The sequence below is a fragment of the Sceloporus occidentalis genome, unplaced genomic scaffold (genome assembly GCF_023333645.1).
Source record: "Sceloporus occidentalis isolate IW3139 unplaced genomic scaffold, rSceOcc1.0.p SCAF_107, whole genome shotgun sequence".
Classification (NCBI taxonomy): domain Eukaryota; kingdom Metazoa; phylum Chordata; class Lepidosauria; order Squamata; family Phrynosomatidae; genus Sceloporus; species Sceloporus occidentalis.
This window is the reverse complement of record NW_028317087.1, coordinates 2,512,323-2,532,167: the sequence shown is the minus strand read 5'-3', so window position 1 is coordinate 2,532,167 and position 19,845 is coordinate 2,512,323. Positions and strand designations below refer to the sequence as shown.

Genomic DNA, 19,845 nt, shown 5'->3' with positions numbered 1-19,845 from the left:
TGGACCCCCACTTGTACGTAGGTCTGGTACTGAAGATTTTATATAACTTTAATCTCATAGAAAATTGGCTATCCATTCAATGTATTTTTCATGTTGTGTTGTATGGCTGGAGTGCTTAAAACTTTCTTTTGTTATTTGATGATGCCTAAAATGTTATTGAATAACACCCTAAAAATACCATAACCGTTGAGTAGAGGAACCATGAATATTATTCCCCATTACAACCTATAGATCATTTGAATTAATGAATATAGTTGTGTTAAAAACTATGATAGAAACAGTTCGTCTTTAACGCACATCTCTATAGCCTATGTTTGTGTATACAGAGCCACCCTGGGATACGCAGTCTGCCCTCTCTCTGCTTTGTAGCTCTTTCTGTTCCATTCCCTTGTAACTACCTTTTTGCCCTTGCCTCTGTCTATACACCATTCAAGCAATCTAGAACTTAAGTGAAACATATTCTTTTGGGTATGAAGTATACTATTATGTGCAGTTATGTAATGAAGCACTTGGGCAACTGGGGTTTTCCACATTGTTCCAGTTAACTTTGTCTGTAGATCTGGAAGTCATTTTATGTCAACTTAGCTAATAATGATGTTTATGGCAATGCTAATGAAGTCTCTTTCCCCCAGACCTAAATTAGCCAGATGCCTTTATTCACTAATTTTTTGACTGAATGTGAGTTAACAAACCATATAGCATAGTCAGTCAGACCGTACAGACCCCATACACCCAATACAATGGTAATTTAGTTAAATCTTGGACATATGTTAAATATGACTTATGTGGCTTCCTGGCTGATACCAAACAACTGGGTTCTTTGCAATGTAACTGGTGCCAGTGGCATATGCCACATATAAGTGTGGAATACTTTTTTAGATCAACACGTCTTGGAAAATGTCATGACGCAAACACAATCCAGTGGTATATATCTGGTAATTAGCAATAATTAGTAATTAAGAAAAGCAACAGATGTCATTGAAGTCACCTTTAAGAAGCTAAAATGTCCACTAAGAAACCCTGGTGCTCTGCCTTCACTGAAGTTGTCTAAGTTCCAATAATAGAACAATAAATGGCACTGTCATTCGAAGGAGATGCATCATTGCTGCTGGATTCTAATACCGTATTATAGCTATACATTTTTTTTTAATAAAAATAATTATTTTGTTTCCCAGTGAAAAATTGACAGAGCTTCACTTACACAGAGTTTGTGAAATTGACATGTATGACATAAGAATCCTCACTTGGATGCATCTGCAGACTTGAAACTCGACAATCCTAAATGACACCATTAATTTTTTTCGTTCTAGCTGTAGAGGTTCTAATTTCAGATAAAAACTGCTTGTTTAGCCTTCAGCTGTCACTGGTACTTCTCCAAAGCAGGTAATCCTCCTCTCCACATGTTGTGCCTTGGTTGAGATGGAGCAGGGAGGTAAGGGAGGAAGGGAATGTGCTTTGTGAGCAATAACTGTTGAGATCGTCAACAACTCAATCTGTGTGTTAATAGCGAGTATACTGGTAAGTACTCTGGATCGGTACAAGGAGTCATGAATGTACACACCCTGTGAAGGCATGTGTGTGTCAATGTATATGAGACATGTGTTTCTGACAAGGTTCAGTAAAGGTTTAATTAACAGATTAGCAAATGCTAATACTATTAAAAATAACTTGGAATTCATTATTCAAGCCCAAATCTGTAACACATAATGTTATTTCCTTTTATTAATAATTATAATAATTAGTACAGGAAAATCATTGGCATTTTCTTAAGATCAAATAAAATAAATATGAAATCATTCATTGATCCTTCAGGTTGTGCATTCTTCTAATTTTACATTTCATACAAGCAGCCCTAAAATAGTTAAACATGAGAGTGCAGCATAAATGAACATTTATACCGCACTTACATTTGAAACATTTAACACACATTAGAAACCATCCAGTGACATACATAAGAGTCTGATACTACATTGATAGTAATCAAAGCAACAAACAAAGTTGGTCTTACACCTGTGTTACATTTCTGACATTTTTCATGCATCCTAAATATTTGCTTTATTGCACCTACATCGGTTTCAATTTGGAAATTTCTTCTTATTTTTACATCAATGTTTTCACAAAATCATTAACTACTAAGTAATAAAATACTTAGAAAAAATATCTACATGTTACAAAGAGGATATCAGAAGCTAATTGTTGGTAAAATAGTAAATCATGCAGAGTTTGTTGTTTTTTTGCCCCTAAGCATTTGAAAAATTCAGTTTTGGCATTGTGTTTATTTTTCTAAAAACCATGAGCTACCATGAGATCTGTCTAGTCCATTATCAGACCTTTGTAAATGTATGATGTTCTGTCAACCATAGTAGTCATGGTACACAAAAACACAGGATAAACATTCTTAGACATTATATTTTTCTAATAATTCCATCTGCCATGGGCGCTTTTTTTCGGGAAAGTAATCTGGTATTTTAATTTTCTGAAAATCCTGTATACACTTTTTCATTTCCTCTTCCACACTTGGCTTCTCAAAAACTTTCTTCTTAGAAAGGTTAGTTTCCCTAGACTTGCTAATCAGTGTTTGAAATAGTTCACTATTTCTACGTTTGTCCGGTGGCTGTACCCATTGCACTTTGTTCTTCTTCAAAGGACGATCCAGCGTTAGGGTGTTAGGTTGGTGGGGTGTGGACTGTGGGAGTACAGGTGTGTTTTCTTGAGGAGTGCTAGCTTCAGAATGGCTATCACAGCTGGATGAAGATAAATCATTACAGGATGTTCCACTCTCACTGCCTTTATCTAACATTTTATTGTGCTTTTCTTCATCACATCCTGGTTTTGGGGAAACAATTTTCTGTGGGGATCCTAGAAGGACAAAACATACACAATTATTATATATTTTTTCATAATTGGCCTGCATCAACTTCTAGAATTTTGTTACCTTTATTACATTCATCAACACCAAGGCGTTCAACAGACTTTACATTAAAAGCCTCATACACCTTGCCACCTCAGCCTATAACAAGTAATTTAGCATCTTTTTCAACGGACACAATAGAAATATGGAATTTGAAGGCATATAAGAACCATTTGGTCTACTGAGTCTGCCCATTTTTCCTGGTGAAAAGACACAAACCTGGTCTCATCTTAGATTCAATACAACCTCATGCCTATCTCTTGAGTTTAACCCCTTAACGTCCATTGCCGGGTCAGGCACGTCATGCAAAACGATCACTTAACGACCTATGACGTGCCTGACACGTCATGAGACTTAAACAAGCTTGGAAAGTGATCAACGATCACTTTCTAAGCTTAAACGGTGTTGCTGTAATGCCTCGATGTCGAAGGAATTCAGCAACACCGAGATCGGCATGATGGGCCATGTCTGGCCCCTCCCCGGGGCGTCAACATCCGCCATACATTGTATGGCGGCGGACGCCCGTTTTAAAAGCGTTTAGGAGGCGATCAACGATCACCTCCTAAATTTCAATGGTGTCGCTGAAATGCCTCGATCAGGAGGCATCCAGCGACACCAAATACTTACCCCGGGGCGGGCTGTGACCGCTCCGGAGAGTGGTCACAGCCGCAGCTGCACGCAGTCTTCGCCATCCGCAAGATGGCGGCGGCCCGGGAAAAAAAATAATAAAGTTGAAAAAGTTCGCTAGACCCTCTAGAGAACTCTGGCTCCACTTGCAGGTTGAATACAGGTACTGCATTCAACCATACAAGTCAATGGAGCCCAGCTTTCTAATCACTATGTGATTATTAAAATATTTAATAAAAAATAAAAAAAATTAAAAAAAGGAAAAAAAGAAAAAGCTTAAAAAAAACATGGTAACATTTAAAAATTATTATGCTTTAGAGGAACTATCCCGTTCCAGCAAAATGTAAAAAAAAGTCCAAAAAGAGTAAAATAAATAAAATAAAAAAAGAAAGTTTATTATTATGAGCAAGTGCTAAAATTAGCGCTGTATCTTCCCAAAAATCCTGACATGGAAAAATTTTAATAAAAGCATTTCAAATACCCGAGGGGTGTCTAATTTAAAAAAACTAATGGTTTGATGGGGTAAATTGGAGTGGCCGGGCTCAAAGATAGGGCATAGGCACAGACTGACCGAAATGGGGGGAAAAAAGCGCACTTCCAAAATGTGGCATTTTAACCCCAAACACCAGACAAACCCATACATGTGGGGTATGACTGAACTCGGGAGATGTTCCTGAACACATATTAGGGTGTTGTTTGATAGTGATGTATACCTGTAGCTATAAATTTATACCCAAAGTACAATTTGTGTGAAAAAAATACAAAAAAAAATACTGCCACAAAGTGTGGCAAAGGCTGGTGGTAGAATCTGATGCATGGAAAGGGTTAAATACTACCATTTTAAGTACCTTGGGGTGTCTAGTTTTCAAAAATATATGGTTTTATAAGGTAAATTGTAGTGGCCAGGCTCAAAGATAGGGCATAGGCACAGACTGACCAAAATAGGGGGAAAAAAGCGCAGTTCCCAAATGTGGCCTTTTAACCCTAAACAGCAGTCAAACCCATGCATGGGTGGTATCACTGTACTCGAGAGATGTTGTTGAACACATATTAGGGTGTTGTTTGATAGTGATGTATACCTGGAGCTATAAATGTATACCCAAAGTACAATTTGTGTAAAAAAAAATACCAAAAAAATACTAACACAAAGTGTGGCAAAGGCTGGTGGTAGAATCTCATGCATGGAAAGGGTTAAAATACTAGCATTTGAAATACCTTGGGGTGTCTAGTTTTCAAAAATATATGGTTTGATGGGGTAAATTGAATTAGCCGGCTTCAAAGATGGTCCTATTAGGACATGGGGGCAGAATGACCAGATGTAAAAGTTCCAAGTTAAAAAATGTGCACTTCCTAAATGTGGCATTTTACCTCCCAAACAACCCGACAAACCCATGCATGGGGGGTATGACTGTACTCGGGAGATGTTGCTGAACACATATTGGGGTGTTGTTTGAAAGTGATGTATACAGGAGCTGTAAATCCATACCTGAAGAGCAATTTTAGCGATAAAAAACACAAAATAAATTACTACCACAAAGTTTGACAAAGACTGGTGGTAAAATTAGTGCATGGAAAGAGTTAAAATTCTAGCATTTGAAATACCTTGGGGTGTCTAGTTTTCAAAAATATATGATTTGATGGGGTAAATTGCATTGGCCGGCTTCAAAGATGGGGGGAAGAATTACCAGATGTGGAAAAAAATGGTTTTGAAATAGCAAAACGCTACTTGTACTTAATGCTCCATAACGTGTAGAAAAAAGCAAAAAAACATAAAAACATTGGGTATTTCTAAACTCAAGACAAATAGTAGAATATATTTAGTAGGGTTTTTTTTGGATGAGTAAAAGATTTTTGGGGTAAAAGTCAGAAAATTTGTTTTTTTTTACATTTTTCATCATATTTTATTATTTTTTTTATGGGAAATTAGATAATATGATTAAAACAATGGTATCTGAAGAAAGCCCTTCTTGTCCTGAAAAAAACAACATATAATTTGTGTGGGTTCACTAAATGAGTGAAGAGAAAATTACATCTAAACACGAACACCGCAAAAGTGTTAAAACAGCCTCGGTCCCAATGGTACAAAAGGTAAAGCACAGCCTGGTCCTTAAGTGGTTAAACTCCCGTACTATATTAGCCCTGCCATTGCTACACATGGCAATTTCATAACAAAGAAATTGGATTATCAGACACTGGTAAAAATATCCACATAGCAAGTAGTTTAGGTGCTAAGTGTATATGAAACACCTGGTTCTGCAAAATGAGTTAAACATGTGCATTTATCTAGTGACAGAAATGTCATCAAAATTCAAATGAACCTTAATTACTCAAAATGAATGAACAAGCAGAAACTATTCTGTAATCATAAATTAGAATTCAAAGTAATATAACTAAATTAGGAAAGTTTTTGCTCATTTTGTTATGTGTGGTTTGTATTATGTGGTTTCCAGTAACATTTTAACAAACATCTATTCAAACCATTGATCATTTATTAATTATGCTGGCACATTTGTATTTAATTTGATGCCAGAGGAAGACCATGCAGGCGACCAATAGGCTCATTCCAACGGCCTTTTTAACTCCTGGAGGGGAGTCTACGGATTTCTGCTCCCATTAACCCCTGCGATAATGCGGAGATAATGGGAGCGGAAATCCGTAGGTTCGCCTTCAGGGGTTAACCACTGGTCTCCCTGCTATAACAGTTAAAGGTCTGTACAAGCAACTTTAGTGGTCGTTCATACGGACTTTTAACTGTTGTAGCAGGGAGACCAGTGGTTTCTGCGGGCCAAGTTGCAAGGAAAGGATTTTAAAAGTCTGGTGTACTTCATTGGTTGATGGCAGAGAAGGCCCCTGCAGGCGACTAATAGAGTACCGCGTTATCCCTGTATCAACCCCTTCTAAAAAGCCCAGAAAAACCAACAAAAAAACGAACAGGAAGAACGCACACAAATATTTGCCTTAACAGAAAACAGGAATAGAAGAATATTCGCGGAATACGAAGATTTTTTTTTCTCCGAAGACGAACATGAAGACATCACCGGCGCCCAAGTGTAATTTTTAGTAAAATGACAGCAACTGTAAAGTTCAGTATAGTAGAACAATAAAGAGACATGGAAGTAAAGCGACCAAGAAAAGGGAGGTTTTTGTTGTATGGCCCACTAAACATTGCTTCTTCAATTATCTTTTTAACTGTTATGCTTTTGCAAAACTGTACAATAATAGATATACACATGCTCCGCACAAGTGTTTGTTTCTCATAGTTATTCTGCAATTGTTTTGTGGTAAATGATAGAAAGCCACTGTTTAAGAATTTAATAACATCATAAACTAGAACCTTTAGAATCAATTATCAGCTGAACATACAGCTTGCATTTGGCTAAGAGGTTCAAAGTTATCCTGATGATACGCATAGGGTGTTGTGTAGGCTGGGACGCAAGACTGAAATAGGACAAATGCCAGCCGGATCACTAGACCTGGGGCTCCTTTTAACTGTAAAGTGTATATAACACTTAATCTGTGAACTGGTATGCTTTAAATGACAGGATATATTGTTCCAGTCTCTGTTTTGTTTGTAAAACACAATGCCTTATATTTAAATAAGGGATGTATAACTATCCTAACGTTTTAACACAATTAAATGAAGCTATGGAATCATGATAATACCATGGATTTGTATGGGTTTGGATCACCTGGATGCTCTAGGTATCAGAGTGAATATTGGGTCTGTGGGGTAGTATTTAAGCTTGTAGTTGATGGAATGGTGTTTAGCTCTGTCCACAGTGCCCCCCCCCCGCCATATTTGGAACCACCCAACAGATTGCCCAGGACAGTCTTTAAGTCCCAGGCAGCCTCAAACGTTTTTGGTTTTTTTTTACGCGGAGGAAAGAGAGAGGGACGCCTAGCAACCGCTCGTCCCCCCCTCAGTCTCCGGCACGAGGCCTCTACCTCCGTCGCGGTGCCGGCATTTCATGCTGAGCGCCGGTATATGATCTCATATCCGGCGCCCAGCAGTGAAGCAGCGGGCGCCGTGGCAGAGCAGGAAGACGGAAGCCTTGTTCTCCGGCCGCAGGTGAGTGAACTACAAAGGGGGAGAGGGTAGATAGTGAGAGGAGGGAGAGGGGTTAGAAAGTGATAAGGGAGACAGAAGGGGGTAGAAAGTGATAAGGGAGACAGAAGGGGTAGAAAGAGATAAGGGAGGGAGTGGGGGTAGAAAGTTATAAGGGAGGGAGTGGGGGGTACATAGTGAGAAAGAGGGTAGTAATATGTGTTAATATGTGGATGAATTATCTGAATGATAATTGTGGAAGGGCAAAGATGGCACTAGCAGGATGTTTGAGCCTTGGGGACCAAGATGGCACAGGCAGGGTGTATATGAGACAAACATGGCACAGGCCAGGCTGTTTGGGGACAAAGTTGACTTGTGCTGGGCTATTTGGGGACAAAGATGGCAAATCTTATGTGTGTTATCTGGGTGCTGGCCAGGTTCTATGTGGGCAGTGTGGACGCCAGGGCTGACTTTGGGGTGTGCAACCTGTGATCTATACCTGTAATTTAGGGGGTTTTGAATATACCTTTAATGCCGTGTTTTTATGTGAATTCCAATTGATCTGTACCTGCAAAGTTGGGTTTGTGTGTTATTCTGTAGATCCATATCTGCTATGCTATGTTTCCATACATTATTTATGTATACCTGCAAATACATGGTTTGTATGTCTTGTTCAGTTGATTAATACCTGCAGTGCTGTTTCCATGTATTTATTTGATCTATACCTGCAATGCTATGTTTCATATATTATTATTGTATACCTGCAAATATAGGATTTGTATGTCTGATTCTGTTTATTTGATATATACCTTTAGTGCTGAGATCACAAGTGAATTTCAATTGATCTATACATGCAAAGCTGGGTTTGTGTGTTAATGTGTTGATCTATACCTGCTATTGGCAGCAGAATCTAATATTTATTTATATATATATATATATATATATATATATGTTTATAAATATCGGCAGCAGGGACTAATATTAATATATATATCGGCAACTGGGGCTAATATTAATATATATGGGCAGCAGGGGCTAATATAAATATATATTTATATCAGCAGCAGGATCTAATATTTATATATATTGGCAGCAGGGTCTAATATTAAGCCTGAAATCATTTAGTGGAAAAGTTAAGGTTACATAGTTACATAGGCTGAAAAAAGACATGCGTCCATCAAGTTCAGCCTTTCCTATATCTGTTAATTTGTTGCTGTTGATCCAAAAGAAGGCAAAAAAAACCCTGGTTTCGCTCTTTCCAATTTTGCACTAACCAGGGAAAAAAATTCCTTCTTGACCCCAAAATGGCAGTCAGATTTCTCCTTGGATCAATAAGCTATTTCCACATAATTAAAGATTATATCCCTGAATATTATGTTTCCCCAGGTATCCATCCAGTTGCAGTTTAAACGTTTGTACAGACTCCGATAAAACTACCTCTGCAGGCAGAGAATTCCACATCCTTATTGTCCTTACTGTAAAAAACCCTTTCCTCTGCTTTAGTCTAAATCTCCTTTCTTCCAGTCTGAACGCATGACCACGTGTCCTATGCATAGTCCTGTTTCTGAAGAGATTTCCACACAACGGTGTGTATTGGCCCCGAATATATTTATATAATGTTATCATATCCCCTCTGAGGCAACGTTTTTCTAAACTAAACAGATTTAAATTAGTTAACCTTTCTTCATAACTATAGTGCTCCATTCCTTTTATTAATTTTGTAGCCCGCCTCTGCACCCTTTCTAGTGCTATGATATCCTTCTTTAGAATAGGTGCCCAAAATTGCACAGCATTATCAAGGTGCGGCCTAACCATTGATTTATACAGAGGAAGGTATTGTCTTGTTTACTCTATAATATTTATTTCAAGGATTAGTCATACTTGTGGCTTCAGGCTTCCCATGTTGAATGGTCAAGTATTGTATTGTCCAATAACAAAGTATCATTCCATAGCACATTACTTTCGGCAATATATATATATATATATATATATATATATATATATATATATATATATAATTTTTTATTTTTTTTTCAGTGGTATGATTTAATGGTAGAAATTATTAATGCCCCCCCAGTTTGACTGTGGTATCTTGTGTGCCCCCCTATATATTGTTTCTAGAGTCACCACTGTCTGTCCGTTCTCACACCTTTACAGTATTTTTGGAAATAAATATAGGCCCATGTAGCCTAGGCATGACCCTTCCCATCTATTACAAAGAACAGAAAAACTGAAGGCTCCAGGTGACCAGGCCTAGGAAGTTCCTTTGTAGAAAATGGTAATGTTTTCATTTATTTCTTTAACTTTTTTCTTCCTTCTAAGACATTCTGAAACTGAAAATGCTTTAGAAGCTGAAATGTTGCCAGCTGCTTTAATTTGCTGGACAGATTTACCTCCATACAAAACACACAGCACACTTTACATCTTTCATTACATGCCTTGGAACCGACTCCCGCTAACTCCCTGCCCAATAATTCTTTAGCAGAAATTTAAATTCAAATTGAAGTTAAAACATAACCATAACTCTGCTTGTCCTAGGGCCTAGGCTAATGAAAAAGTGAATACTAAATATTTATAGGCACATGCCATTCTTTATAATAGACTTCTTTAGTAGTAAACACAACAACCTCTGAAATGTGTACAGAATTTGGAAGCGTTTAGCAATCTATTTTGTCTTCATTCTTTTTGGAGAAAATAAAGACCATAGAACCATGTTACTTTCTTTACTTTCACTGAAACAGAAAGATAACAGCCCATCTAGTCCACCTATTTTAATACCTACTGCAAGACATCTTTGGTTTTAGGCACTATTTTCTGTTTGGGATAGCATTGTCTAACATTTCTTAAACTCTTAATGTTAAATATGGATAAATGGTTGACTTAGATCTCCCATTGACAAATCCACAATGATACTTTGAGCAGGAAAGACTGAACTGGAGTATACTTAATGCACAAATATTTTGGATTTTTTTGTGTTATAAGTAATTTTCGAACCAATGCAACATATTGTAACCATGACATTATTGAGTTTTGAGCGCAGCCTCTAATGTATAGCTGTCAGCAGTCCTGGTTTGTTTGGAATCAGAACTTATGCCTTGACTGCTGCTTGTCCCAACTGGCACCACAATTTCCAGGACAGTTGGCTGTATGTACATTAGCCAATCCCGGGCATTAGTTGGTCAGAACAACATGAAGACACAATGTAATATTGGTCGGGTGCGTGAGAAGAGAGTGTCAGTTCACGTAATACAGGGTTCACCAAAGGTAGGAACCTTAAAGAACCCACCAACAGAAGAACCTGGGGAACTAGGTTGGCAGCCAAGACCTCCCCCTCTAATATCTGAAGACAGGACTAGTCTGAGTTAGAGATTAAAATGCCAGGAAGTAGGAAGAGACTGCGTGTGACCGAATTCCGCTCACCATCCCAGTGATTAAATATGCTAACCGGTAGTTTTCAAGAAAGTTGAACATTTTAATGCCATGATATCAATACACATTATGTAGGAGCATGTCTAATGAGCTTTAACCCTAACCCTAATGTTCAGTGCAATATCCTAATCTTAATGTTTTAATGTGCCCCTTCCTAGTCCTGTTGTATTTTACCTTTATCGTGATGCACAACCCTAAGGCAGGAAGAACAGTCTTGTAACATGCATCTTAGTTAACATGACATCATGTGCATATCTGGGAATTTACCATGGCCGTTCCCCAGAAGGTTTCTACCTCCTGATTCTTATGCAGAATGGGACTGAGTGGATAGATGACATAAGCAGAACTCATGGATGGATCATCAATTTATTCGAAAGGAGTGAGCACTGATTATGTGGAGACAAACACCGCTCCCCTGATGGAGATTAAATACTGCCTTGGAGGACCGATAATCCACTCTAATAGTTAAAGCCTGTTAGCCAAACCCACAAAGTACCCAGGTATACTCACTTGCTCTACTTATAGTAAAAAAAACAGACACCCAAACGGTTGCCATAAACAATCCAAAGAAGTGTAATAAAATAAGCTAGACCTCAATGACTGTGAAATTCCTTCTTTATTTACAGTGTTCTGATAAAACACGATCACAGATATTTTGGAGAAAGAGGGCGTCATGTCATACCTAGAATGTTTCGTGTGGTTTGCACTTAAACGTAGTCCAATGAAAACTTTAAACAGGAAACAATTAAGAAACCATTAACTACGTTGAAGGTTCTGTTCGCTTTGTGTCAAGTTGGCTTGACAATATTCTTGATTCAGATTTTTATCTTGGGTTATTCACTAACGCTTATAGCCTTTGTAAGATTTTTTACACATTTTCCTCAACTCATTGAAAAAATTACAGCAATTTCTTGTGGTTTCCATTCATTGGTTTCATCACCACTATTTTTGTGCCATATCGTGAAGTTGGTGTAACAAGCTAGCATACCAACTATCAAAACACACAGTTTTTCTCTAACATGTGACACATTAATCCTATGATTAGCATAGTCTAAACTCAGAGTGGAGTAAGTAAACCCATATCCTATTCTAGTCATGGGGACCTGGAATAGATGTAAGCTTTTGTGGTGCTTCTTCCTTAACAGATGCAGACAATATCCCTAAACAATTCCACTTATTTGTCATAGAAATTTAAAATCATCAGACCACAAAATGTATTGGGATAGAATTCAAGCAATAATTTATTGAATTTAAAATGTGGATGGTTTCATGTGGCTTTGCAATTTAGCAATCTTTATGTATCATTTATGTACTTGGATTTTGTATTGTTTCTTAAAGTATACTCTAGCTATAATGTTAGTTGTGCTTAAATGTTTTATAATGCCATTGAATATGATGGAACATGTACACAACCAGCTGCAGCTGCGCTAAACAAAGAATGGGATGAACAGTTGTACAGTAACTAAAGTCTGCTACTGATCCAAGGTGATTTAATTTCTCCAGATCTGAGCATTCTCAATTTTCGAAACAGTAGGATCCAGTATTAGACCTTGAGCATGAAATGAATCCTGATTTTTCCACATGGTATCATATGTATCTCTGTGTTCTCTATAGAGAAAGGCCTGGCACTGGAATTACCACAGTTTGATCACCATGGAAAAGAATACAGAAAAGGAGCACACTCACACCTAACAAGCATATAAATACAGAATTTGGGGTACTGGTAAAATGACCAACATGCTATGCAGCATAGCAGGGAATCAGTAAACAATGACACCCTGCAAATGCTACTTAACAAACATCTATCATAGGTATAAATATTGGGGATACAGTCACACTATATGGTGATATATCACTTAACCCTGTCAAAGTACCCCAGTTCTGCAGAAGTGTCCAAATAAATTACAGGATAGTCTCAATGGGTTTAAAAGCAATGCTTTGCCCCTGACCAAGCTCCATAGTAATGCAGTCATGACTGGCCTACTTTGATGTAGTGGCAGGCTTAGTACTTCATTGTCCTTCAGTGTGAGTGAATCCCCAATATTTATGTGTATCTGCTAGATGTTAATGGATCCTTGGATTGTTCTATGATGAACATGTGAACTGATTTGCAGTGGGAAGGGTGTGATTAACTGAAAACATACAGTATATAGGACATCTAGACTGCTCATTTTCCCTGAATAGCAGACCAAGAGATCTATTGCAATAGAGATGACTGATGTTTGGGTCATAAATCTTCAAAAAATACTTCTAGAGAAAATTTAACATTCCATTCCTTGCAGCTTGATGGATGTGAATGCTTACAATATTGTATTGATTTTAGTTCTCCTAGGTGCAGTCAAATTACATGTTTCCTAAAAGACTTTTGGTAACCTACGTACTGCACAAAATGTGTTTTCCTTTTAGTAGATTTTAGAACAATCACCATGAAACTTTGTAGTGAGTTACATTAAAATGTTTATATTACATGGCAAACTAAAAAGAGAGAAAAGAACATAAACAATATAATCTATGGATCTAGAAAAACTAAAAGCAAATGTATGCATCATTTTTTATTTTTTTTCCAGTTGAGTAGTAAGATACTTACCCCAATTCATCCTTCTCTTCCAGTACACTGAGACACCCCAAAAGCACAAATCGAAAACTGTACACTGACACCCCCCCCACACACACTCATTCCAACACCCCACACTAGCATTATACACTAACCCACATTACATACACATTCATGCTTGCCCTTACACAAACATACTGGCTCACACTACCCCTTGCAGTTACACCCTTACTTGACCTTAGAGACACTTGCACAAACATACACACTTTCAAAATATAAGCCCACTCTTTCTCCCCTTTCTCATTACCTCTCCCCTTTTTCTTTAGCACTCTCCTATTCTTATCTATCCATACCTCTCTTATAGCCCCTTTCTTCCCAACTCTCTTCTTTCTCATTATCTCTTCCCTTTCTCGATGTCACCATGCTTTTCCATTATCTCTCATCAATCTCATTTCTCTTTATCGCTCCCCTTTCTTACTATCATCTACCCCAATTTCTCCCTTTCCATTTGCTTCTTTTAATCCTGTAGTAGGAGTGCAAGTTCTGTTTCTTCAGACCCGCTTCAGTGTTACCTTCGGGTGTGCGTGGCTTCAGTGCTGAGTGCTGGAATATGACATCATACCCTGCACTCGTCATCAATTGACAGCCCACAGCAGAGGTCTTCAGCAGAGGTCTTCAGGTGCCAACCAGCCCTGCTCCTCAGGCAGCATGTGCCCCCCCCCAGTCAGCTCTCTGGGCCGTCTCATACTAACAACAGCCCTCGTAGCGCCTGGGTGCACCTACATACAACTGCTGATTTCCCTGAACAATGAAAGTACAGAGACAAGCTCCAAAATCCCGGTAATGTCCCTGACAGTTGGCAACTGTGCACATGTAGCATGACGTTTAAGTCACTAATCAACACGAAGGGCGTTTCAGTAACTAGAATTATTGCATAAGTCAAAGGAAGATATTTAAAGGTTCTGCAGTAATTTCACAGTTTGCTATGAAAGAAATCTTTTGATGAATATGTGTAATAAAAAAGGGGTATTTGGTCAATGGACATGTTGAAAAGCAAGACTTTTTGTGCACACATAATATATTGTTAAGTGAATTACATGACATTGTGCAAACCATTTCATAAACTCGAGAGGATCATTATCGCACAAAAATACAAAGCATAATATACAATAATGCTTTGTTTGAATGAAGTATGCAGACATTTCTCAGTCCTTTATAGCCTATTAATTATGTTCTCAGTAACAATACTTCCTTTCACAAGATGTTTTACTTTGATATCTTAACCTCTAAAAAACTATACCTGGGATATGTTTAATGAATCAACAAATGCGGCTTCGAAATAATAATTATATCCTCAGAGGTCTCTTTAGCGGCTTCCTTCAGCTTGAGTGACATTTCTTTGCTGGCTTCCTACTGGGTGAGTGACATTTGTTTATTGTGATTGGAAGAATTATCTCTGGAAAGCCAGCATGCCTAACAGATGAGATTTCTGGCAGGGAAGGTGAACACTAAACAGCATGAACATAATTTTCTGTTTGTGTTCATGAACTGCTGCCTGTGTATCAGCTAATTTTTTAACCCTGAATACATCAAACTAGAAATGTTGGTTTACTCACTAAATGATGAACCCGGTGGGATGAAATTATTACTTATGCATTATGGAAAACTGTACTGTGCAATGTATGAAACTGAAGCATTACAGACCTATCAAAACATTTCATGGTTAAATCATTAAAAATGCGAAGAGGGCACAGGTTTCAACTAGCAGATTTCTCTTGCCAGAAGGGCTGAGCTGGATCAGTCAGTGATATGACTTCCAAGACCCATGAATTATGCTGGGTGTACTTTGAACTATGGTACTCTGTGCTATCAGTAGGATGTAAGTTCCTGCGGGAACAGGGCCCATCATTCCTCTTGTATCTGTATGTGAATTGCTGTATTGTACTTGTATTGTATATACCTGCTCTGCCCTTCAGTCTGGGCCTTTGCATTGTTTGGCTTGGGTCCCTGTTAGTGTGCTTGCAGCTATAGCTCCTTGTACGTTGTTCTTATCTCATGTGTATGACCTTGACTATGTTTAAGATCAAGATTTGTGTACCAGACCCCGGTGTGTCCCAGACTTACCTACCTGTCCAGCTGTTTCCAAGCCACGTGCCCTGCCTGAGGGCTTCCAAGCCGTGTGCCCTGCCTGAGGACTTTCTAGCTGTGTGCCCTGCCACTCTGGTTTCCCTGTCCTCGCTACAGTTCCCCTGTCCTCGCTACAGTTCCCCTTTATTCTTTGATTCCAGTCCTGCTTTTCTGTCTGTTGCAGAGCCCCTAGTATCCCCTGCAACTGGGCTCCAACCCGACCTGCTGGCCTGGGTCCTGACAGATATTCACCTTTGAGACTTTGGGTACAAAGCTACAGTTATAATTTGCTGCCTAGTGCCTAACATGTGATGGAGTGGTGACACATATTCAGAAAAATTAACAATGTTCAAAAGGTGGAAGAATTATTAGTATCCGGAAAGCTAGTTTAGTGCGTAGTAACTCAGACTGCGGAACATTTTTAGGATACCCTTTGAAAGTAAATATACACTTGTTCTAGTGTAATCTAGGTATGTTCACCTAGCTCTCAAATAAATAAGTACAAATAATTATACTCATTCCAAATACACATCTTGAGGAACATCTGGATGTTTTTGGGGGACCTGAGCATCTATTTCCTCATTGCTGTCCTTTTTTGGAAGTTTCAAAATATTTGGTCAATATTTATTCTACAGCTATGAACCTCACAAAAGAAATGTACATTATTGCCTAATCAAAAATAGGCATTTACTAATAAAAGATGCATTGCCCAGACTCTTTTGTGAGCATTATACTCCTTACTATATCCAGCACTATATCCAGATTTGAGATGATAAAATTAAGCTCACTAAAAATAATTAACTCTACCAGTCTTCATTCTCAATGAAGAAGAATGGTTAGAGCAATGAAGAATCATTTAACTGAACAGGATTTATTACATAAAAAAGTTATCTTACAATTGAAAAAGAATGGGTTACCCAAATAGCTGCTCTTAAGTTCGTTTAATTAGTTTATGTTTTTCTTCTAGTTGTGAGGCACTAGAGAAGTTCATGGTGCTCTTATACACGGGAACAGTTTGTACAACTCTGTTTTACAGAAGAAAATATCTTAATGAATAAAAATTGTGCAAATTAAATATATTCTTCAGAATCACATAAAAGTATTAGTTGTAAAACCCTGCATACAAAAAAATATTAAAAGGGTATGTCTCATGTTGAACTCCTGTGGTAAGTAAAGGTACCGAGAGCTGTCCAATCTGCCAAGCCAACATGTAATGCATAGAAACAACAGAATCTGACAGCACATAAAACCAATTTAGCAAATCTAGTTTGCATGTTCATTGTGAAAAGCCATACGCCTTTCATTTTTTGTTTTACAGTAAATACAGCCATATGCATACACCATGCATACATCCCAGAAAATCTGAAATAGTGTATTGACAAACATCTGGCTTCATATAATTTTGTTCCTATAAACATTATCTGAAAACTTGGAGGCTGTCATTGTTGTCAGCCGTATAATATTTTAGATGACTATCTGTGCTAAACACACAGAGCTCATTCTTTATGGCAATGCTAATAATGTAGCCCATGGAACAGCGCAGCTAAGTGGAAGGGACCTTGACTGGGTGAGGAGGTGGCTTAGGATAATGGTGTTTAGGGACATTGGTTAAGGGACTTTGGGAGGTACTGTATAAATACAGTAGGACCCCCAATTTTTTGCCTGTCACTTCTAATCAGTTTTTCTTATGTGAATCATTTGGATGATTCTATTTGCCCTTATCATGCAAGCTAAAACTAAATACCCCATGGGTACCCTGTCCCTTTTGTAAAGGAGTGAATTTAATCTCCCCTGTCAGGCTTTAGGAGATTATGAATTTTATTATGAATTAATTAAAGGTTACAATTAACTGATGCAATTATTTTACTAGGATGAAAAGCTACATCTTTCAACAAATTTAAAAAAAATAGAAACTTTATGGTATTGGTATACCCTCCACTACATCTAAACTAATATTTACCCAGTTAAACCAATCTACTTTTCTCCAGGATCAATAAGTGATTTATATTCCATTTCTTAGGTTTAATTTACCTGAACAGCATTTTTATATACCGCACTACAGTTAAATTATTTTCAGAGTAAATCTTGTTAGGATAACAATCTCATTATGGATTCTTTCACAATAGAAAATGCAGCATTTTTTTCAACCCTGCCTCATCTTATACCTCATCAGTACTAGTGTGGTGGGCCTGTCATATAAAATGAGGTTTACTTAAATCAATATACAACAAAATGTTGTATATGCCCGCAGGTTTTATAATAATGGTTTCTCGCTGAAGTGCAAAAGAACTTCATTTTAAATATGAGTGTTTCTAGGTTGTTCACTATTCAGCATACCTGGGAAATGCACAGGTTAGGTTACCCTGGCTTTAGGAGGGGGTGGGGCTATCAATTCATGGAGGTGGGGCTATGCCCAGACAACCTTACTTGGTCTGAGGGTAGGAGGGGGAGTGGGAAGGGAGTGGGTGTGGCAAAACACTACTTAACTGCCCAGAGAAAGAGGAAAGCAATTGCATCACCCAGAGGCTCCGGGTCAAACCTCAAAAGATTTAGACAATGGGCTCCTGACTACTAAAACAGCATTTCGAATGTGGACTTTTGTAACAAGGATACACAAATGTTTTGTTCCATTCTTGGATCATCTGAATCTTTCAGTAGTAATTGCAGTATAGTTGTTAGTTGTTATGAGCAATGCTAGTGGTTAGTAATAATAATGATTCAAAATCTAAAGCCACCCATATATCGCCAAAAATGAAATGCTTATACATTTAAAAAAGTTATTTAAAAAGTCTAAGTAAACCTCTAACCACAAATGTAACCACGCTCTAAAACAAAATTTACCGTTTGAAATGTTGAAGAGCGCAACATAAGATTTGCGCCTTTGTTAACACCAACCTCTCAGGCACTGCTCTCTCATTATGTTAGGCCAAAATGTAAAGCCTTAACTAGGAATAAGCACCCTCACTGCCCGTGCAATCAACAAATGTAAATATCTAATCTTGTAATGCAAAAACCATATAGGCACAATAATACATTTCTAACCAATGTAAAAAAGAAATATTTATATAATGTCCAAAACAGCTATCAGTTAAAAACAATATGCAGATTATTATAAAATATGTACATTTTACTACATAACTACATATTCAAAACTACTGTAAATCTTTCATAAAATGACTACAAAAGTATCTGATTACTTACATATTATTACTGTTGCTCAATTTTGTTCTTTCACATACGATGAGATGCTAAGCTCTCAGAAAGCCAAAAATACATTGGGATGGAAATTTGATCCTAAAAAGTAAAGCGTAGGGGCAGTAAATATCAGTTACATATATTTGTTAAATAATGAAGCAACATTTCTACCTCTTTTATTCCAAACAAATTTGAGTATAAAACTAGATTTGAGATGATAAAATCAAGCTCACTAAAAATAATTAACAAGTACACCTTGTGTTTATTTTTATGCCATGGATTTTTTAGAAAATTTATGCCGAGATCTTTTACATTTATTTGAATCAAATTAATTATTTTGTATCTTTGTAAAAAACGAAAAGGTATTTTTACTTTTGAGTAGGTGACTGGGGAGAATATGCAGAACTAAACTAAATTTATATATAAATATACAAAACAAAAAAGGTAGATCTTGTTTTATTAGGTGATAGTGTGAAATGTACATGGCTAAGATAACATTGAACTGCAAGCTAATGAAACAGAAAACATTAAATAATCAAGAAAGCAAATAATAACTAGTACAGTACAGACAGGACTCAAGGTTCGTTTGCCTATTCTACTGGCTAACACGGTGCCATCCTTTATAATTAGCATAATGCATTGGAATGTAGTTACATAGATACAATAAGTTAGCTATTACCTACGTGCATCAAGATATTTTTGTTTACCAGGCCTTCTTTTGTCATAAGAGATACTACTAACTACAAGTACATAACTTGAGCCCTTACATCATATATCAACCCCCCTTAACTTTTTAATAGACTGTAAATTTACAAGAGCAGGGCCCTGTTCTCCTTCTATACCAGTATGCCTTACATTTTTGAATGCTATTTTTGTTAATATTGTGTATTTGTTAAATGTATAGCTAGGGTCATACACAGAGGGGTAAATTTGACAAGCCATACACTGACCAGACAA

At 37.4% G+C, this 19,845-nt stretch overlaps 1 protein-coding gene across 1 annotated transcript in view; it reads right to left on the bottom strand.

Annotated features, from left to right (window-relative positions):
* Positions 1 to 2,398: 2,398 nt before the first annotated feature.
* The window catches only part of LOC149283263 (BTB/POZ domain-containing protein KCTD8-like), a 41,123-nt gene continuing 23,676 nt past the window's right edge, over positions 2,399 to 19,845 (bottom strand). The window contains exon 2 of the mRNA XM_089497779.1: positions 2,399 to 2,859. Coding sequence (XP_089353905.1) covers positions 2,399 to 2,859 — 461 coding nt within the window. The remainder of the gene's footprint in view (positions 2,860 to 19,845) is intronic.